A 23,577-nucleotide genomic window follows, 5' to 3' on the forward strand; every position below is an offset into this window, starting at 1 on the left:
GAGTATCTGACCTGACTAAAAGAAAATATTGCAAAGCACCTTGGTAACTAAATTAAATCTAAGAAATGTATCATCTATATGAATATGTATTTGGAAAAAGTAGATTTAGAAGTAAGCACTTTTGAGGGTAAGAATAGTAGGCACTGCCATATTTACCAGGGGCAATATGATTTGGAGGGTAACTTAGTAATATTTGTCAAAACTGCTAATGCATACTTCTTTGCCTGCAATTCTACTTCCAGGAATTCATCTTAGTAATATACTTTTACATGCATAAATAATAAATATAAAAAGGTCATTCACTGTAGCATTTTGGCAGTGGCAAAAAAAAAACAAACAAACCAAAAAACACCCTACAAACAACCTAAAATTACCACAACCTAAAAATGGTTAAATAAATTATGATACATTTATACAAGGAAATATTACACAGTGAGCCACGAATAATGAGGAAATTCTTTACATACTCAACATGGAAAAACTTCCAAGATACATTATTAAATGAAAAAAGATGCAAACAATATGAGCTGTTATCATCTATTCACATAAAATACAGAATAGAAAAGAAAAGAAAAGAGAAGAAAAGGGAAAGAATGTATTCATTTATTTCTATAAGCATAAACTATCTTTGGAAAAAAAACAAAAAACTAGTAACAATGAATGCCACAGAAGTAAATTGGGTGCCTGGGGCACTAGGATGGGAGGGAAGCTTTACTGAAAACCCTCCTGAATCTTTTGAATTGTGAATCAAATAATGTATTTCCTATACAAAGAAAATAAGGTTAATATTAGAAAATTAAAAAAACAGAAAATAAATAACCATTTTCCTTTTTACAATTTATTAAAGCCAAACAAAAATAGGAAGAAAATACAGAATCTTATATACACATGGAACTGAAAAAGTTTTACCTGTAAGGGAAATTTCTAAGAAATGGTATATCTAAACAAACAAACAAACAAACAAACAAAAAAAAAACAAGAAAAAAATATAAGAAATAGTACCACTAAAAACAAAAATTTTACCCATGTGAGGATCTAAAGCTTGTACATGCAACTGTTATTAAAAATGGTAAGCAAAGAAGAACCAAGTAATAGTATAATTTAAAGTGTTTCACAAGGGAATTAAAGTTTTCCAATACCTAGGGCTTTATGAAAACTATAAAACTGAGCCCCAAAACTGTTTATTGAAATAATGCCTGAAATAACCATTCAAATATAAATACAGCATTCTGTAATACCTCCCACCACAGAAAGAAGTAAATTGCTAATTCATGTTATTTATCTTGTGCTCTAGCTACTTCCTACTCATTTGACCAATTTAAATTTTTTTTTTTTTTCAACGTTTATTTATTTTGGGACAGAGAGAGACAGAGCATGAACGGGGGAGGGGCAGAGAGAGAGGGAGACACAGAATCGGAAACAGGCTCCAGGCTCTGAGCCATCAGCCCAGAGCCCGACGCGGGGCTCGAACTCACAGACCGCGAGATCGTGACCTGGCTGAAGTCGGACGCTTAACCGACTGCGCCACCCAGGCGCCCCTCATTTGACCAATTTAAAGGATCCAGATCATAACCAAATGTATGAAAAAGGGAGGAAAAAAACCAAAATGGGCACTTAATATTTTTTCTTATTTCAAGGATAACTAAAGACAAACTTTTAGATTTGAGAAGTTCAAGGAAACACCTTTTTCTAAAAGAAAAGGAAAAATAATTAAATATTGTGCAAACAAAAGTATAAGTTCAAGGTATAATGTATCTAAGGTATAATATATCTAAGTGGCTAATTTAAAATATTAATTTTTCTCCTCCTGATAAGAAAGCAGAAGTCATATTATACTAAGTATGATTATAAGCTACCATGAAATGAAAATCTCAACAAAACAGTGAATGTGTTTTTTACCTTAAATAAAGGCTCAAGAGTGCAAAAATCTGGTTTTACACTGATTAATATATTTACTTAGTAAAAGAGGTCAGGAGGTACTGAAATCCCACTCACCAACAAGTATACTGCTGATATAAACTGGCTGTATAAAGTGACTCAGCAATGCTCCCTGTACACCAAGCACTTCCCATCTTGTCAATTTGTCACTTGAAGACATACTGCTTACTCTATTAACAACATCTGCAGGACAGTAGATAGTCAGATAAATTTTTCCTTCAACAGCCACATGGAGACTCAGCTCTTCATTGGCTTCAAATGCAGATATAGAATGTGGATTAAGACGCCTGGAAAAAGAAAAGTTTTATCCCTTTAAAAAAAAACAGTGGAATATTACTCAGCCATAAAGAAGAACAAAATCTTGCCATTTGCAGCAACACAGATGGAGCTAGAGAGTATTATGCTAAGTGAAAGTCAGTCAGAAAAAGAAAAATACCAGGTGATCTCACTCAGACGTGGAATTTAAGCTCAATTAGTGTTTTAACAAAACAAATGAGCAAAGGCTAGAAAAGGTGGGGGGGGCAAACAAAGAAACAGAATGTTAACTGTAGAGAATGATGGTTACCAGAGTGTAGGTGGATGGGGGATGGAATAAATAGGTGATAGGAATTAAGAAGTGCACTTGTGATGAACACTGCATGCTGAATGGAAATTGTGAATCACTATACTGCACCCCAGAAACTAATATTACACTGGAATTTAAATTAAAACTTTAAAAAATGTTTTTAAAAAGTTGACAAAGTAAAAATCTTTATGTACTTAAGAACTGGGGGTGGGGTGCCTGGGTGGCTCAGTCGGTTGAGCATCTGACTTTGGCTTGGGTCATAATCTTGTAGTCCATGAGTTCAAACCCCACATAGGGCTCTGTGCTGACAGTTCAGAGCCTGGAGGCTGCTTCGGATTCTGTGTCTCCCTCTCTCTGCCCCTCCCCCACTAGTGCTCTATGTCTCTCTCTCTCTCTCTCTCTCTCAAAAATAAACATTAAAAAAATAAAAAAATAAAAAAAGAACGGGGGCATCTGGGTGGCTCAGTCAGTTAAGCATCTGACTCTTGATTTTGGCTCAGGTCATGATCTCACAGTTTGTGAGTTCAAGCCCACATCGGGCTCTGTGCTGACATCGTGGAGCCTACTTGGGATTCTGTCTCTCTCTCTCTGTCCCTCCCCTGCTCGCACATGCATGCTCTCTCTCAAAATAATAAATTTTATTATTTAAAATAATAGAATTTTTTTCAGACATGTTTAACTTGCCAGTGTTCATTTAATTTCACGAACAGAAATAGATGCAAAACCAAAGCAAGGTAGGAATGGAGTAACATAGTACTACAAGATTAATACCAAACATAAATTAACCATATTTAGAGCTTCTGGCAAAGATAAATTCTTTTTACTATCTTTGTGTCCCTTAAAATCAAATGAATACCTAATTTTTGTTCCTACCACAGTTCCTAAGTTATTTTCTTTCTCTGTATGAATATTTTTTTAAACTACAAAGAGAATGAAAAAAAAAATCCTGACAATTTGTGTTCAAGACCTTTTCCAATAAAATGTGTTAAAAAATGTAAAATAGTTTTTCTTGAATTTTCCCTCCAGGAATACTCCTTGCCCTTGTTTTCAAAGGTATAACTGTAAGAATTTTTAACAAAATATTAACCATTATTATCTCTATATGGTGAGACTTGAAGTGAATTTTGCTTTCTCCTTTGTGAGTGTCTTACTGTTTAAATTTCTGATGCTACCCATTCATCAAGATAATGAAGTTTTGGCCACAGATCGACCAGAAAAACAAACTGCATTTCTTGATTCTGTAATAACATGTGAAGAGTGCATAAATCCATGCTTCCCTACCGTTTATGAAGTCTTCAAACTTGAAAGGAAATTTTCAACAGCATAGAAAGAAAGTGGTAAGGTAGAGGAGATTAAGTGGAGGGGAGGGAGAAAGAATCTGTGGCCTCTAGCTAGCCACAAATAACACCTCAAGGCAGAGGGAGAACAAGGATAGATATGAAGTTACTTGTTCTATTGCTGTTATGTATTCAGAATATATGACATAGACATCCTCACTGCTTTGAAAAATAACTTCCATAATACTTACAATTGTGACTTAATCTGGGCTGACCCTTTAGGCAACTGGTTCATATAGAGATAAATGTTGACATTCTGTTTGAGAGTGAGCAGATTAGAAGCTGCCTCTGTACAAAATACTGATTTTTCCATCATAGCAGGATTTTTGCTGTAGAAGAGCAGAAGTTGTCTATAAAAGTACCTAAAATAAAGGGGTTATAACTTTATCAAGTAATAGAATTTTTAAATTATATATCTTAAGTATCATATCTACATATGTGTTGTGAGCAATGTCTCTCCCTATGTGTTGAAAGTTTTGATACCTGATAAGAACTCCTAAAATAACTTTAGTCTTATTTAATGAAGAGTTAAACTGTATGAGAACTCCTCAGCTGGAGCCCAGTCTGCCATGTGATTTGCCTTAAAGCACCATTCCTTGACTACCACTCCACTCATTTCACATTTGAGTCTGCAACTGTCATATCCTGCAAAATACACATTTCTCCACTGATTCCTCCTTTTCTCACAAGTTCTGTTCTCAGCCTCCTGCATGAGGTGTCAATATTCTGTCTTATTTCTATTTCCTCTTCCTGCCAAAACAGACAAACAACTGTGGTTCCTGTTTCTTAGCGGTTGTGAAGACAAAAACACAAGAGTACAGAACAGTACAATGAAAACCGTAAGTTATAGAAGTGAAACGATCTCCTGAAAAACTAATACTAATCAAATCAGGAGACAAATATTATTTTGCTTATTAAATAAAAAACATGATTTTAGTACTTTCTTCAGAAATAATGAAAAATTAAGCACCAGTATATAACAAGGCCAAGCATGGGAAGAAATACACATATCAGATAATTTTAAAGAGGTCAAATAATTCAATAAGCACCAATGGGGATTAGAGAACAATGAGTTACATTACCTTCACGGACTTCCCTAAAACTTATCTTTTAAGATTATAGGATTCTTTCCTTATAATTAGAGATACGTGCTTAAGTTTTTTAGACAAACTAATGTCTAAATATGTTTTCAAATACTCTAGCAGAGAAAATACCACCAACAAAAAATGAGGATGCAGAGATTAAATGCAGAATGGTGATAACTGGGGGCCCCTGGGTGGCTCAGTTGGTTAAGCGTCCTTCAGCTTAGGTCACGACCTCATGGCTTGTAGGTTTGAGCCCTGCGTGGGGCTCTGTGCTGACAGCTCAGAGCCCGGAGCCCGCTTCAGATCCTGTGTCTCCCTCTCTCTGCCCTTCTCCCACCCATGTTCTGTTTCTCTCTCTCTCCCAAAAATAAATAAACATTTTAAAAAGTTTTCTTTTTAATTAACAAAAAGGAAGCTTATAACTGGATATGCTGATCATTGGATATTGGTATGAGAATGCTGATAACTGAATGATGGAACTCATTATCCTATTCTCCCTAGTGTTTGAATATTTCCACAAAATTTTTATAAAAAGTAAGCTTAATGTCTTAATGGAACCAAAATCTGGCAGACACTGGAGAAAGTAACACATTTCTTACTTTTCATGTTTTCATATGAAGGAACTTCCAACGAGTAACCTTCCTGACTTCTCCCTCCTACCTGCTATTAACTCCTTTCACAAGGAGCAGAGTGACTGATGAGTTTGGAAGAAGAAAGTAGGCCTCCTCACCTCAGCCCTTTTCCTTCTCTCTTTTAAAAAAAATGTTTATTTATTTATTTTGAGACACAGAGAGACAGCGTGAGTTGGGGAGGGGCAGGGAGAGAGAATCGCAAGCAGGCTCTGTGCTGTTAGCACAAAGCTTGATGTGGGGTTCAATCTCACGAACCTTGAGAGCATGACCTGAGCCAAAATCAAGAGTTGGACAATAAACTGACTGAGCCATCCAAGTTCCCCTTATTTCTCTTTAAGATCTGCCAGCCTATACAAACTTATAGTTATAAAATAAATAGGTCAGGGAATGAAAATATAGCATAGGGAACAGAGTCAATAATATTGTAATAATTTTGTATGGTGACAGATGGTAACCATATTTGCTATGGTGGTGGTGGGTGCAGTGAGTGTTGCAAACTAACATGCAAATAGTGTAATACTGTACATGTCAACTATATTACAACTTAAAAAAAGAATACCTTATCTATATTCTGCTATATAGTAAACTTTGCACAGACTTCATGAATGGAAACTTATTGTTTTCTGGCAATACTTTGGGTAAATATGGCTAATTTAGGGGTGAAATATTACCAAGCCAACTTGGTCCAGATCTAAAGCTATATACTCTTAATTACTTTGATCAGTGATAAACATGTCATATTAAAAAAGTTGTAGGACTCTTAAAATGGACTCATAAGGTCTTGATAATAGAAGCCACTAAAATCCACAGATTATAGACACTGCAGTTACAGTAAGGTTTTCAAAAATGACATGGAAATAATCAGATGACCTGCATAAGGAAAAGAATGTCATATCCATGGCTCAGTGATTTGTAAATAAAGACACTGATATGTGGTTACTTTGGGCTGAAAGCATTAATGTTTGATAGCATTAAATATATTTGTCACCTTACCTAAGGAGAGACCTTCTTGCTGTAACAACAGCGTGAGTATCGTGCAACACTCTTCCATTTGGCTTAATGCACTGGCTATAATTGTATTCACCTGTGCCTATAGCTACAACTTCATGCTGTCCAGCTGAAAGGAAAAGGTTAAGAATAGTAGGTTATTTTCACCTCCATCTTACCTATGTTCAACCCCTACCTTACCATTTTAAACTTACTAAAATATATTGACCAAAGAGATGTAAAAATTACACAATTTCAATTTCAAGTAAGAGTTTGAGAGTCTTCTAAGAACTAATTTTTTAATAGTTCAATAATTTCAATTAAAAATTCAGATATTTTATGATAGTTCATCTAAACTTTTACTACAATCAACAGAATCATTAGATACCCTTAGTTTGAAAACTTCCATCTATTTCTTCTACATCTAGATTTGTTTGGCTTACTAGAGATTTCACTGGCCATTCTATTTCTGCCTTAAACAAGTTATCTACACATAGTGGCTCCTTTTTTCTTAATATATTCAAACTCTCTACAAATAAAATTATAGTTTCTGTTCTACTAAAACTGCTTTTTTAGAGAAACAAGCACCTTATGCTTTTTCTAACAGTTTTTCTCCATTTACTTTTTGCTGTACCTCATTTGAGGTTTCCTTGAAACTCTATGCTTAAATTACACAATTCTTTTTTCCTTTCACATCCTATGAGGCCTTTCTATAGCCTAGTCACAAAGCTCACTGCTCTCTTTTCTCTCGATACTCTCTTCTGAACATTGTGCTTTTTAAATCTTTTACCTCTGTTGATGATTTCAAAAAACCTCTAGTCTTAGTCTTTCAGACAAAGTTCAATTTCACATTTGCAAATACCTAAAGGACTTTCATTAATTCAACAAAAGCAGCTGAGATCCTACCAAGTTCCAGGTGCTGAGGTTGATGGTAAGAATAAAATATTGAGCAAGATATGCCCTCATGAAGCTTCTAATAGGAGAGACAGAAAAAAGACCAACCACAAACTGTGATATGTGCTTTGAGGAGAAAAAATATGGGGCAAATGTAAAGAATGATTACATTCTTATTGTAAGAAAAAGTGTGTTTCGGGAGGAGGGGGGAGAGGTTACCCTATGCAAACTAGTTGCAGAATCCCTCCCTATGAAACTGAAATTTAAGTTTCAGTATGAGGAGTGAACAACATGAGGAGGTAAAAGGTACTGGAGTTAAAAGACAGACCAGTACAGCTGCTCCAGTAAAGAGTGAAGGGAATGGCATAAGATGAGGTTAGAGAAAGAGGCATCATAAAACATGCTAAGGATTTGTGGATTTTACTCAGGAGCTGTGGTGAAGCTACTGAGGTAAGGGAGTGAAAACCGTATTGGGTTACATTTTAAGATCACTCCTTTATGTGGAAAATGCTGTATGTAGGGTCCAAGAAACTAGAGATCATGACTTAAGACTCAAATAATGAAGGGTAGTTGGAAAAAGAACAATCAGATCTGAGATAAAGTTTGGGTATACAATAGAACTTAAAGAAAAATTTTGGGTCTTAGGGAAAGCACTTAGATTTTCAGTCTGTCTTATGTCATTTACTGAGATGGAGAAAATTGGAAAAAGAAAATAAGACAAGAAAAATAAAAAGTTCCATTATCATAAACGTAGCTGCTCCAGGAAGGAGTGGATGGTGGTGGGAAAAGTGAATTATATAGAGTCAGTGTAAGTTCTGGGATGGTGATGTAAAGTTTTGAGTTATAAAGGGCAACAGGGTAGCCAAGAAGTCAGTTTCTATTGCAACTCTAACTTGACCTGCCATATTTCAGGGAGATGCTAGTTTGATAATGCAGGAAAAAGAAGGGAATAACCCAAAGAAGGTATTCATTAAAATGTGCGAGGGAATGAAACCAAAATTTAAGTGAAGGAATTGGCTTTATGAGAGAGCCTGCCTCCACTCTCACAGTAGAGAATATGAGCACAATTGCAAGGAAGTACACAGAGTTGGTGGAAGAGGATGGAAGGAAGTTTGGATTTGAAAGCTTCTTACAAACAAAATTAAAAATTATGAGGCAAGGCCAAAAACTGAAAGCAAGGATGGAAAAGAGGATGTAGGGTACTTGAGGACAAAGAAAAGTATGAAACAGCCATTCCAGGGAGTGTGTGACACACCCTACTGGAGACACAGGCTGGCTGGGCAGTGAGGAACACCAATTTGATTTTCTAATACCTTTTAAGTAGGTATTGACTGTACAAGTTATTCCAGCAACAGGTACTTAATTTTACTTAGGCTTTCCCCACCCCATATTTGCAATCATATTTCTAAAACCAGACTTATTATTCTCATTCATGCTATTCACTCAACTTCACATCAGCTTCCAGATTCCCGTGTATGTGGAAACACCATTCCCCTATGTAAACTTGAAATGTTATTTTACTCATCTCACTTCATTTATCATTTGTCACTCCATCTTATCGCATCAATTTCTAAAAAAATATTATTTTCTTTCCCTGTTCATACTTATCTCAATTCTAAGCACCTCCATCATAACCATCTAATTTATGATTCCCTAATTCAGGTACAACCTGTGTAGTATTTTTAAAAAGTTGTTGGCAATTATTGCTTAGACATCAACTTATTTTAATTATCACAAATATAAATCAATGTTTTCTTAAATACCAAGTACTTTGCCAAATAGTTTACTTACAGTATTATACCTAATCCTAATAACTCTATGAAGTAGAGATTGTTATAACTTCTACTTTTAATTAAAAGAAAACTGAAGCAGAGAGATGTTAAGTACAAAATGTGCCCAAAGTCATGTAAGTCTCAGAGCTAAGTCTGATGCTGTTTCCAACAATTATAGTACAGTATCAATCCCTGACCAAAAATCTTTCACCACTTACTATCCATATCTCATTAAATCCAACTTCTGATTGGATTTTTTTTCAATATATGAAATTTATTGTCCAATTGGTTTCCATACAACACCCAGTGCTCATCCCAAAAGATGCCCTCCTCAATACCCACCACCCACCCTCCCCTCCCTCCCACCCCCCATCAACCCTCAGTTTGTTCTGTTTTTAAGAGTCTCTTATGCTTTGACTATCTCCCACTCTAACCTCTTTTTTTTTTTTCCTTCCCCTCCCCCATGGGTTTCTGTTAAGTTTCTCAGGATCCACATAAGAGTGAAAACATATGGTATCTGTCTTTCTCTGTATGGCTTATTTCACTTAGCATCACACTCTCCAGTTCCATCCATGTTGCTACAAAGGGCCATATTTCATTCTTTCTCATTGCCCTGTAGTACTCCATTGTGTATATAAACCACAATTTCTTTACCCATTCATCAGTTGATGGACATTTAAGCTCTTTCCATAATTTGGCTACTGTTGAGAGTGCCCCTATGCATCAGTACTCCTGTATCCCTTGGGTAAATTCCTAGCAGCGCTATTGCTGGGTCATAGGGTAGGTCTATTTTTAATTTTCTGAGGAACCTCCACACTGTTTTCCAGAGTGGCTGCACCAATTTGCATTCCCACCAACAGTGCAAGAGGGTTCCCGTTTCTCCACATCCTCTCCAGCATCTATAGTCTCCTGATTTGTTCATTTTGGCCACTCTGACTGGCGTGAGGTGATATCTGAGTGTGGTTTTGATTTGTATTTCCCTGATAAGGAGCGACATTGAGCATCTTTTCATGTGCCTGTTGGCCATTTGGATGTCTTCTTTAGAGAAGTGTCTATTCATCTTTTCTGCCCATTTCTTCACTGGGTTATTGGTTTTTCGAGTGTGGAGTTTGGTGAGCTCTTTATAGATTTTGGATACTAGCCCTTTGTCCGATATGTCATTTGCAAATATCTTTTCCCATTCCGTTGGTTGCCTTTTAGTTTTGTTGGTTGTTTCCTTTGCTGTGCAGAAGCTTTTTATCTTCATAAGGTCCCAGTAATTCATTTTTGCTTTTAATTCCCTTGCCTTTGGGGATGTGTCGAGTAAGAGATTGCTACGGCTGAGGCCAGAGAGGTCTTTTCCTGCTTTCTCCTCTAGGGTTTTGATGGTTTCCTGTCTCACATTCAGGTCCTTTATCCATTTTGAGTTTATTTTTGTGAATGGTGTGAGAAAGTGGTCTAGTTTCAACCTTCTGCATGTTGCTATCCAGTTCTCCCAGCACCATTTGTTAAAGAGATGTCTTTTTTCCATTGGATGTTCTTTCCTGCTTTGTCAAAGATGAGTTGGCCATACGTTTCGTGGGTCTAGTTCTGGGGTTTCTATTCTATTCCATTGGTCTATGTGTCTGTTTTTGTGCCCATACCATGTTGTCTTGATGATTACAGCTTTGGAGTAGAGGCTAAAGTCTGGGATTGTGATGCCTCCTGCTTTGGTCTTCTTTTTCAAAATTCCTTTGGCTATTCGGGGCCTTTTGTGGTTCCATATGAATTTTAGGATTGCTTGTTCTAGTTTCGAGAAGAATGCTGGTGCAATTTTGATTGGGATTGCATTGAATGTGTAGATAGCTTGGGTAGTATTGACATTTTGACAATATTTATTCTTCCAATCCATGAGCAGGGAATGTCTTTCCATTTCTTTATATCTTCTTCAATTACCTTCATAAGCTTTCTGTAGTTTTCAGCATACAGATCTTTTACATCTTTGGTTAGATTTATTCCTAGGTATTTTATGCTTCTTGGTGCAATTGTGAATGGGATCAGTTTCTTTATTTGTGTTTCTGTTGCTTCATTGTTAGTGTATAAGAATGCAACTGATTTCTGTACATTGATTTTGTATCCTGCAACTTTGCTGAATTCATGTATCAGTTCTAGCAGACTTTTGGTGGAGTCTATCGGATTTTCCATGTATAATATCATGTCATCTGCAAAAAATGAAAGCTTGACTTCATCTTTGCCAATTTTGATGCCTTTGATTTCCTTTTGTTGTCTGATTGCTGATGCTAGAACTTCCAACACTATGTTAAACAACAGCGGTGAGAGTGGGCATCCTTGTCGTGTTCCTAATCTCAGGGAAAAAGCTCTCAGTTTTTCCCCGTTGAGGATGATTTTAGCTGTGGGCTTTTCATAAATGGCTTTTATGATATTTAAGTATGTTCCTTCTATCCCGACTTTCTCAAGGGTTTTTATAAAGAAAGGGTGCTGAATTTTGTCAAAGGCCTTTTCTGCATCGATTGACAGGATCATATGGTTCTTATCTTTTCTTTTATTAATGTGATGTATCACGTTGATTGATTTGCGAATGTTGAACCAGCCCTGCATCCCAGGAATGAATCCCACTTGATCATGGTGAGTAATTCTTTTTATATGCTGTTGAATTCGATTTGCTAGTATCTTATTGAGAATTTTTACATCCATATTCATCAGGGATATTGGCCTGTAGTTCTCTTTTTTTACTGGGTCTCTGTCTGGTTTAGGAATCAAAGTAATACTGGCTTCATAGAATGAGTCTGGAAGTTTTCCTTGGCTTTCTATTTCTTGGAATAGCTTGAGAAGGATAGGTATTATTTCTGCTTTAAACGTCTGGTAGAACTCCTCTGGGAAGCCATGTGGTCCTGGACTCTTATTTGTTGGGAGATTTTTGATAACTGATTCAATTTCTTCGCTGGTTATGGGTCTGTTCAAGCTTTCTATTTCCTCCTGATTGAGTTTTGGAAGCATGTGGGTGTTTAGGAATTTGTCCATTTCTTCCAGGTTGTCCAATTTGTTGGCATATAATTTTTCATAGTATTCCCTGATAATTGTTTGTATCTCTGAGGGATTGGTTGTAATAATTCCATTTTCATTCATGATTTTATCTATTTGGGTCATCTCCCTTTTCTTTTAGAGAAGCCTGGCTAGAGGTTTGTCAATTTTGTTTATTTTTTCAAAAAACCAACTCTTGGTTTCGTTGATCTGCTCTACAGTTTTTTTAGATTCTATATTGTTTATTTCTGCTCTGATCTTTATTATTTATCTTCTTCTGCTGGGTTTAGGCTGCCTTTGCTGTTCTGCTTCTATTTCCTTTAGGTGTGCTGTTAGGTTTTGTATTTGGGCTTTTTCTTGTTTCTTGAGATAGGCCTGGATTGCGATGTATTTTCCTCTCAGGACTGCCTTCGCTGCATCCCAAAGCGTTTGGATTGTTGTATTTTCATTTTCGTTTGTTTCCTGATTGGATTTTAAATGACTCCAGAGGCACCTGTGTGGCTCAGTCGGTTAAGTGTCTAAGTTTGGCTCAGGTCATGATCTCACAGTTCATGGGTTCGAGCCCCACATGGGGTTCTGTGCTGACAGCTTGAAGCCTGGAGCCTGCTTCAGATTCTGTCTCCCTCTCTCTCTGCCCCTTCCCCACTCATACTCTGTCTCTCTTTCTCCTTCAAAATAAATATCAAAAAATTTTTTTAAATAAATAAATAAATGACTCCATAATCTGGTAACATCTTATCAACCTAACAACATTTTGTATTACTCCTGTGTGTGTGCGCGCATGCACATGTGTGCATATACGTTATGTATATGTATATATGTATATCTCTTCCACACTAGTAATAAATTTCTTACATTGTTCCATAAAAAGTTTTCTCACTGCTGCTTTCTTCCCTCATATCTTTCTCCAAAAGTGTCTTCTTTTCCTCTATTTAAATAAGCCTTATTAATCCTTAAAGTTTCAGCTTAAGTCCCACTTGTTCCCAAAGATTTTAACTCTATCAGGTTTCTATTGTCTATGAATTTTTCATACATCTTTTGATCATAGAAAATAATTAACTTTTATCATCTTAGACTTTCATAACAGTATATATATCTTCTCTCCCCATTTAAATTATAAAAACTCCTTAAGACCAGGAACCAAACCTCAAATTTGTTTTATATCATCTATAATCTCTTAACTGAAATAAATATAGAATTTAAATACTTTTAATGATCAACATAGAACATTAAAGGGTAAATAAAAGATAAAATGTAGTTGGAATCATCATAATATCCACAAGAAAAACCAGAAGTTCATGATTTTCCATAGTAATCTTTTCTTACTTTAAAATGAAAATTTGGTCATTTATTATATAGAGTCTTTCTCTTTGTCATAATGGAAATTAGAATTCAGTCTGGTAGTGGTTCTAACAGAGTTATTGTTTAAAATGTTAGGCAGTTTACCATTCTGCAGTTCTCTATTAGTTTCTGGTCAGTATATTTTAACTTTGAGAGCCTTTGTGTTTAATGATATACACCCACTATGTATGTAAGCGATGAACCATGGGAAGCTACCCCAAAACTCAAGAGCACACTTTACACCCTATATGTTAGCCAATTTGGGAATAAATTATATTTAAAAAAATGATACACACCCACTAGAAAAGGCCACTTCAAATCAATGCAATACCACTGTAAAAAGGGTCAAAGTTATTTAATTAAAATACTACTATATACATCTTAAAATTAGGATATTTAATAGCTTTTCTACAAAGCAACACATCCCATGTATTTGGACTTACCTCTTTCAATTATAAAAGCAGCCAATGAATTGCTACATTTCAGATATTCTGAATGATTAGATATTAGTTGATTAAATGTTTCTTTAACAATTTGTGATATCTTTCCACGCTGAATATGTCTCTCTTCTGGAAAAAAAAAATCAAATGGAGTATGAATTTGAAGAACACCGTGCTTTCTTGCAGAGGCCTCTATTATTCCAATTACAACCTTAACAATTGAGTTTGTAACTTATAGACGTGTAAGCAAATTATAACTTACATCATGACTGATATTTTAAAGCATTCCATTCCAAATAAAACACGTTATTGAGCTTTATAGAAAATTTCTCTTAATGTCTTCATATTACACACTAGAGAGTTACTGATCTATATTTGTTGAAATATTCAAAAGTCCTATAAGACACACTTCTTTGTTGTATAGGATTATTCTACATTGCCAGACAACCAACATCTCACTGAAAGCCAGTAGTCTTCCCTCATCATCATCGTGATAATTGAAATACATTCCTTAGTATTTGCCCCACTGAGAACCACTGAAAAACACGGAGGACTTAGACCCTTGATATAGTTCCATGTTCCTACTAAAAAGTCCTAAACTTTGAAAGGGGATAAAGACAGTGTTAAGTAACCAGGATTACCACAGAACAGTTTATAATCAAGAATATACATCAGAAGTTACCCATGGATTTTTTTTTAAAACATGACAGAGGGATACCTGGGTGGCTCAACTGCTTAAGCGTCCAACTTTAGTTCAGGCCATGATCTCATGGTTCATAAGCTCGAGCCCCACAATATGGTTCTCTACTCTTAGTGTGGAGACCACTTCATATTCTCTCTCTGCCTCTCCCCTGCTCCCTCTCTCTCTCAAATAAAAATATTTAAAAAAATTTTTAAAAACATGACAGAACTTAAGATTCTGGGGTAGGGCCTGGCCATTTGTTGCTTTGTGTATCCCTACTGAAGGACCCTTGTTTTAGAGAATGAGAGGTTGCAGAATCACCTGATACCATACAGTGTTTCTCAAAGTTTAGTTGTAAGACACTGACAGTTCCTCATGTTTCATGATGGCTGCTAAGCAGTCTACCAAGTAGTCTGTAGCCCATTTCATATTTTCAGAGGAAAAAAAGCAATGAAAGAACTTTTCTATCATGCATTATGTATATATCAAATGAATAATTGATTATAATTTTCATAGAAATTCTTTTGACCTGCTCAATAATAAATTACATTAAAAGCACACAAGTAATAAAAATTTGATGTTGGTCTCAGCTAACATTCTGCTAACCGGATACAACACATTGTAGTTAGGTCATTTGCATGCTTTTGTTTATATTTGTTAATATTTAATTTTTCTGTTAATACTGTTAATGCTATTTTATTGGCCAAAATAAATTCCAAATTCACATTATCAAGAAGAATGAGAACAATCATAAAATTAATCACAAAATGAAGCTCTGAGAGAAAAAAGAATAAAGTAATGGCTGTATTCTTTTATCTCATCGCAAAGCATACAATGTGGAGATAAAAATTATTATAATCGCATGCTAGCATACATTTACCTAAAATTGGTAAAAACCATCAATGTGTGGTGTATAAATTAGTTTTTGGTCCTTATGCAGTAAAAATATAAATGAGAAATTCTCAGCATCTTGGCTCTGCTTATCACCAAAAACTCATCATACAGAAGCAGTATTCATTTAAGGATATTTTAAAATTTTACTTTTTTTTTTTAACTGAAACAGCAATATAAAGATATACATTCAGAGGTTCCCTCACCAAATGTGGGCACTATTTTAGTTCTTAACAGACATTTTTAGAATCTATAAACATATATCACTTCAAAATATAAAAACTGGGACATGCTGAAATGCACCCTTTGCATTTACTTGGTCTTGGCCATCACTCAAGGATAGACATAGTAACTACCACATCCTTCCTAATGGATTTATAGAATAAATGTACTATAATTTGTTTAATTATACCACATGTAGTTAGCAATTATTTTGTATTACGATATGGAGTAGAAAACCACACTGCAATTAGTACTGCTAGAGTAAGAATCGTGTATGGGGCAAGAGAATGTTTTGCTACCCATTAAAAGATTGCACCTAAGTATCATAAAGAACACTTGAGTCTTAACAATGTATCAGTAATCCTCTTGATCTTAATTCAGTGTTGAAGGAAATAATATTGTGAATATAATCAAATCTTAGGTACTAAATTGTATCTCTTAGTACCATGCATGTAAAAAAATAAGTAGTATCATTTTCCTTATACATGTGTTCCAGCTATTGAGGAAATAAAATGATTTCACAAATTACTGCAAATGAAGAATGAGATAAGAACATGACACACATAATGCCAAGTAACACCATTTCTTTGATTTCAAGTTGCCAATTTCAAGTGTCATGTGTTTTTAGTATCATGTGTAACCTGAACTTATCTTCAAAGCCAAAATATCATTTTTTTTAACATTTGTTCATTTTTGAGAGACAGAGAGTGAGCAGGGGAGGAGCAGAGAGGGAGGGAGACACAAAATCTGAAGCAGGCTCCAGGCTCTGAGCTGTCAGCAGAGTTTGATGTAGGGCTTGAACTCACAAACCGTGAGATCATGACCTAAGCTGAAGTCGGATGCTCAACAGACTGAGCCACCCAGGTGTCTCCCAAAATATCACTGTTTTTAATGAAGATATGGTCCAGTCAGAGATATGGCAGAGCAAACAGGCTGTGAAATAGTGGTATCTTCTATAACTGGCATAGCAGAATCTGTTTCGGAAATTATTGTGAGTCTCAAATCTTTTTTCTTCAAAGGCAATAACATCCAACTCCTGTGTTTGAAGGATGATGTTTGCTCTCCTTTTTTCTGACACTTGACTCCTGTCTGAGCCTACTAAAGCTGACCCTAATCTTGTATTTCTTTAAACATACTGTTAACATATGTTCTTTCTTCCCCACAGACTGATCTGTTTTCTCAGGGTAATCATAATCTGTGTTATTTGTCAATCATTGACCAGAGATTCTACCCCACTATTCATAAAATTGCCCACAGAGGCTGAAAAGACAGACCAGAGCCCTTTCCCATATTAAGAGATGACTATTGCTGGATTGATCCCTCACTTCCCTTCTCTTCATCAATTCTTATGACTGTTAGATCAAGTGACTATATTAAGCTGTTGGTAGACTTTGCCATTTGAATGTGCCTACTTTCCCTGGTCTGGTCCTTTTACTGCAAACAAACTCATAAATGTGCAGGGTCTTTCTCTGTTTTAGAGAAAGAGATATAACAATAACAATGAGAAAAAAAAAGACAACAGAAAACAAGTTTGACTAAGCATAAAACCCATTTTTCAAATCCTAATCTGCAGACATAGAAAAGAGAAACGTAGGCTCTTTCTCATTTTAATTCTATAAATACTCTAAACTTTGAAGTCTGAAATGTTACCACTATGTAGGCAATGAAGAAGTAAAGAGTAATTTCCTGACTTTCAGAGGATTCATAAACCAATGATGGGAAAAGTATACAATAACTACCATACAGTATTGAATATGACAAAGTATTATAATAAAACGTTACTATTTAGGAAGCATCTACTGGCACTGCTTTAAGTATTTTACATATATGATTACACGGAATCCTCGCAATTACCCTATAAGGTAATTATTATTATGGACATTTTACAAATGGAAAAATTAAGGTGCATGGAGAAGTAGTTGATCTTTGGTCATGTAATTAGTAACTGCAATTGCAGTCATAGTTTTCCTGAGCTTGTGTGACAAATAACTGCGATTAAGAAACTGATTATTTAAAATGAATGCCCAACCATAAAGCACTACCAGAAAGCTGTTGGTTTTCATTAATGACAAGCCTACAAAAGAAAAGCATTCTCAAAAGAGAAGATATATGAAATTGATGAACCATCTCCTCATATGAAAAAAGCCATTTCTTCAATTTTTCCTCTCCATTCCTCATTTCTCATTTTTAGCACAATATAGAAGGAAATTCTTCTCCTTGTAGAAGTCTGATAGGTTTGAATGATAAAATACTAATGTATTTTCATACCTAAACTATCTTAAAGTTTATTTTGAGATAGAGCTCATGTGTGGGAGAGGCAGAGAGAGAAGGGAGAGAGAATCCCAAGCAGGCTACGTGCTGTCAGCGTGGAGCCCGATGTCAGGCTTGAACTCATGAACCGTCAGATCATGACCTGAGCTGAAATCAAGAGTCAGACACTTAACTGACTGAGCCACCCAGGCACCCCACCTGAGCATATTTTAATTATATGTTGTTATAACTTTTTATTGGGCTCCCTTCTAAAAAATTATCATTATGAAGGACTTTCTTACCATAATGTATTTTTGAGACATAGACTGGTTCTGGTGAAACAACAGGTTCTGCAGGGATAGGAGGAGGACCTGTAAATAAAATAAAAATGTAAAGAAACGTGAAGCTTCCATGTTCCAAAAAGCAGGTACCTTACTATTATGTAACACACATATTAGATTATTATCTAAAAATGATTATTTTTTCTGTATAGTTCTGCCAACTCTAGGCCATCAAATCTCTATTAGCTCAGCCTTAGTAAATGTCCTGCCTTACTGAAATTATACAAACACATTTCTGGATTTCCTAATTTATCAGCACAAGCATAACTGCTACTATATAGTTGGTGTTGTAATAGATGCAACGTTCTGAAAAACATTTAAAATTAAACCTTGTTTTAGATGCCCATTAACAATTCTCTATTTACAGTAATACTATGCAAAATACTTAAAATTATTATCCTATCAAAAATTTAATATGTGAGAATTATCATTTTTCCTAGGGGGATACTTCATTCAAAGTTTTCAAAGCTGTTAGTCTCATTCTTTGCAATGGCTTTCCAATTTGTTTCCCAAGTTAGGGAATCTAGGAAAAACAAAGCAAAAAAGAACACTAAACCAAAGAAACAAAAAAAGATCATAGAAGTTTAAATGAAGAGGCTCCAGGAGCAAAGGTTCAAGATATTAGATCTCTCAAGAATCATTCATAAAGACAAAGGAAGCAAAAAAGCTGCTCCTCTGGACTTAATTTTGACTAAGATGAAATACTGGCCAAATACATACAAGTTAGCAAGGAAAGATTGGCAATGTCATCTTGTTAGTTAAGCAAAGGCTAACTATAGGTATATACACTCTGGACTTTAGAAAAGCAGAACCTTAAAAACTCAAAGAAAGATGATTTTTTTCCATTTACTAGTGCACTAGGCACAAGTGGAGTGAAAAACACAGATATTAAATCCTATTTATCAAGCACAAATAATTTCAATAAAGAAAATGTGACTGTACCAGTTGCACTGGATCTTAAGAGGCACTGTATAAATAAGCAAAATAGTCTTGAAAAAGAACAAAGGTGGAAGACTCACACTTCCCTATATCAAAACTTAATACAAAGTGACAGTAAATAAAAGCAGTATGGTAATGGCATAAAGACATACAGACCAATGGAACAGGGAATGCAGAAATAAATTCTCACTTCTTTTGTCAAATGATTCTTGACAAGGGTGCCAGTATCATTCAAAAACAGAAAAGGCAATCTTTTCAATGATGCTAGAAAAACTGGATATTCACATGCAAAAGATTAAAGATGGACACCTACCTAACACTACATACAGAAGTTAAGTCAGTATGGATCAAAGACCCAAACATAAGGGCAAAAGCCATGAAGCTCTTAGAAGAAAACAAAGAGAAAAGCTTGATGATGACACTGGATTTGGCAATAATTCCCTGAATATGACCCTAAAATTACAGGCAATAAAAACCTGGGATTTTATCAAAATTAAATACTTTTGTGAATCAAAAACCACTAATAACAGAGTAAAATGTAAATCACAAAAAGGGAGAAAACATAGGTACCTCACATATCTGATAAGGCATTGACATCCAGAATATACAGCAGTCCTCCCCTTATCTGAGGTGATTAGTTCCACTGCAAATAATACTGAACCCTATATATATATATATATATATACACACACACACACACACACACACTGTTTTTAATATGTATGTAATACGCACATCCTTGTGATAAAGTTTAATTTATAAACTAGAAAAAATAATAGTAAGAAATTAATAATAGAATATACATACTGTAATAAGAATTATGTGAATATAGTCCTCTCTCTCAAAATATCTTATTGTACTGTACTCACCTTTCTTGCAACGGGAGATGATAAAATGTGATGAGATGAAGTAAAGTGAATGACACAGGCATTGTGATGTAGTGTTAGACTACTATTGACCTTCTGATGACATGTCAGAAGAAGAATCATCTGCTTCCAGACCACAGTTGACCACAGGTAAGTGAAGCCACAGAAAGTGAAACTGTGAATAAGAAGGGAACTACTGGATAGAGGACTCCTAAAACTCAACAAAAAGACAAATGACCCAATTCAAAAATGGGCAAAAGAATGGAGTATGACATATCTCTGAAGAAGATGTACAAGTGGCACATGAAAAATGCTCACCATCACCAGTCAGTAAGAAAATGCAAATCAAAGTCACAATGAGATGCCACATCACACCCAAAAGGATGGCTACTATTTAAAAAACCCAGAACATAACAAGCATTGGTGAGGATGTGGAAAAACTGGAACCTTTCCACACTGTAGGCAGGAATGTCAAATAGTGCAGCCATTATAAAGAACAGTACAGCAGCTCTTAAAAATTTAAATATAAAATTATCATATGACCTAGCAGTTCCACTTCTGGGTATAAATCCCAAAGAATTGGAACCAGAATGTCAAAGAGATATTCGTACACCTATGTTCATAGCAGCATTAGTCACAATAGCCAAATTTGAGGCAACCCAAGTATGTATCAACTGATGAATGGATAAACAAAATGTGGTATATACATACAAGAGAATATTATTCAGCCTTAAAAAGGAAGGAAATTTTGATACATGCTACAATAAAAACTTTGAGGACATAATGATAAGTGAAAGAAGCCAGCAATGAAAGACAAATACTGTATGATTCCATTTGAGGTACTCAGAAAAATTCACATAGAAAATAGAATGGTAATTGCCATGAGCTTGGTGTGGAGTGGGGGTGGGGAAGGAATGAGTAATTTTTTAATGGGTATAGAATTTCAGTTTTTCAAGATGAAAAGAGCTCTGGATATTGGATACACAACAAAGTGAATATATTTAACACAAAAGTGTACACTTAAAACAATTACGATACTAAAATTTATATTTTATATATATGCAGTACAAAATTTTATTTTACCACACTAAAAACCTCAATTTTTTAAAAAAGCAGTATTGAAATAAGCTAAACTTAGAACCAGATTCTTAAATCATTGTATAAAAAGTATTAAGATTTTCAAAACCTAACAGAGTATTATTAATAACACTGTCCTTGAAAAAACTTAGAGCGACATTATACAGTTAATTAACAATTATGATTATACTTAAAAAACACCATGTACAAAATATGAAAGAAGCAATATGTGGAAAATAATTTTTTTGAGCTCAGAATTTTGAAAAAATTAAAAATATGGTTTTTAAGTGTTTAGGACATTTTAAAGAAAATGTAACTCATTGTAAAGAAAAAGGTGACTTAATTAAATTTTTACCAGGCTCTGTGACCACAGAAAATACATTATTAAAAACTTTTAGTCATAATTAAGGCACTATTGGCACTTTTTGAGAAAACAATGGTATTGAAAATAAAAGTGGTACCAGTGGAGATGGGAAAATGTTTTAATTTTCACAAAAAAGGGAAAAGATATTTAAAAACTAAAAATCATATCCCACCAGGCAAAACATTTGCTAGCCCTAAATAAGCATTTTGAAGTATTTATCATTAGAAGCCAACCATAAACATTTTCTGATGATTAAGTTAGACGCTTGGGAAATTGTGTAGATAGATTTTAACTTAATTTCAACAAAGCATTTTACATCTTAGCTCCCTGAGAGTAGAGGACAGGTCTTATGTAATTCTAGATCCTCAGCACCTACCACAGGCCCTGGAACATAGTACATCCTGAAAACATTTATTGATTTATTCATTCTGCTGCATGCTCCTATTGGAAGGAAACTGGGAAAATATTGCTGGGGACGTACCTAGATGGGCTGATAGCTGATAAAATAATCACATATAAAGGATTTCAATAAATAAACTGAAAGAATGTCTTAAGAATATTATTTGTCACAGGTTCTACATTTTACATTAATTTGTTAAAGACTCTGGAAAGGCAAAGGCATATCTATAAAAAAATAAATCTAAATAAATCACTTGTCACACTAAGCTCTAGGTGAGTAAAATTTGTTCACTCAGGGCATAAAGCAGTGTGAGAATGGATAAATGAATGATGGACAAAAACGAATACTAGTAAAGATGACAAAATTATCAAATGATAAAATCAGAACTCAAAATTATCAAAAGTGATTTCATATTAGGAAGGAATTTCTAGGTTAAAATCAGTACCTTCTAAATATTTAAAAGAAAAAAAGTCAAAACATTATCCACAGGACAAAAGGAAAAAAAATGCATAACATGGCATCAGACATTCATAATAAGTGCAAATGTTAAATCTTTTTATTGAAATATTTATTGACTAGGTCAAAAAATCTAATTTTATGCACAAAAGAAAATCATTAAAAACAAAACAACAGGATAAAGACACTGGACCAATACAAAATTTAACAAAGTATCAATCTGAGAATTTCAAAAAATTCAAGACCAAAACATATATAACATAAAATATACAAGATAAAAAAGTTATTTTATATTGAATTAAAAAAATATACACTGTAACAACATGAAATCACTGCATCACTGGTCTATAGGTCAAATAACATGTAAAAATGAAAGCATTTCAATAAAATCAGGATAATGACATTTATAGTGCCAGCATGTATAAGACATATACCAGAATCATCATAACTAGCCCTTTAATTAATAAACCTGAAAAATAGTGAAGAGAAAATAATGTGAAAATTAACAAAGTACGTTCTTAAGTACTTAATAAATCCAAAGTATTACAAACTATTTGAAAACAATGAAAAAACCACACATCAAAACTCACAAGATGTGGCAAAATAAATCATTTTTAATTATTAGTTTTAAACAACAAAAATAAAGATACATGAAAGAAGAGTTGAACATAGAACAAAAAGTTTAAGTATTAAGAAAGACAAAATGAATAGACTAAAAACAAACCAAAAAAAAGCCCAGTAGTAAAATAAAGTGATGATTTGTATTTAAAAAGAATGAGTTTATGACCACTGTTTAAATCAGATTTTTCTTTTTTTAAAGTTATCATTTACAGATGAACCAAAATGTAATCTACCGTTAAATGAGCAAAAATTGCTCACTATGACAAAATTTGCTTACTATGCTAGCATATATAACATGGTAACATATTCCTCAAATTGATTATTAGTAATAAAAGCTACCATCATTTTATTACAAATTATTCACTAAACACTAGGTAGGGGCTTTGCATACATTACTTAGTTAATTCTAATAACAGCATAGGAGGTAGTTACTATTGGTGTCCCCACTTTTTATGTTTTTTTTATTTTTTATTTATT

The 23,577-nt window shown here is 34.4% G+C and overlaps 1 protein-coding gene across 2 annotated transcripts in view; it reads right to left on the minus strand.

Moving 5' to 3' along the window:
• ADAD1 (adenosine deaminase domain containing 1) overlaps window positions 1-23,577 on the minus strand; it is a 49,385-nt gene that overhangs the window by 20,820 nt on the left and 4,988 nt on the right. The window contains exons 4-8 of one of the 2 annotated variants that reach the window (XM_030311905.1): window positions 18,339-18,407; window positions 13,995-14,120; window positions 6,551-6,674; window positions 4,032-4,169; window positions 1,996-2,225 (exon numbers count right to left, since the gene is read on the minus strand). In XM_030311905.1, the coding sequence (XP_030167765.1) occupies window positions 1,996-2,225; window positions 4,032-4,169; window positions 6,551-6,674; window positions 13,995-14,120; window positions 18,339-18,407 (687 nt within the window). Of the gene's footprint in view, window positions 1-1,995; window positions 2,226-4,031; window positions 4,203-6,550; window positions 6,675-13,994; window positions 14,121-18,338; window positions 18,408-23,577 lie in introns of both variants that reach the window. The other variant, XM_030311904.1, reaches the window with a different exon arrangement.

The sequence above is a fragment of the Lynx canadensis genome, chromosome B1 (assembly GCF_007474595.2).
Source record: "Lynx canadensis isolate LIC74 chromosome B1, mLynCan4.pri.v2, whole genome shotgun sequence".
NCBI classification, from domain to species: Eukaryota; Metazoa; Chordata; class Mammalia; order Carnivora; family Felidae; genus Lynx; species Lynx canadensis.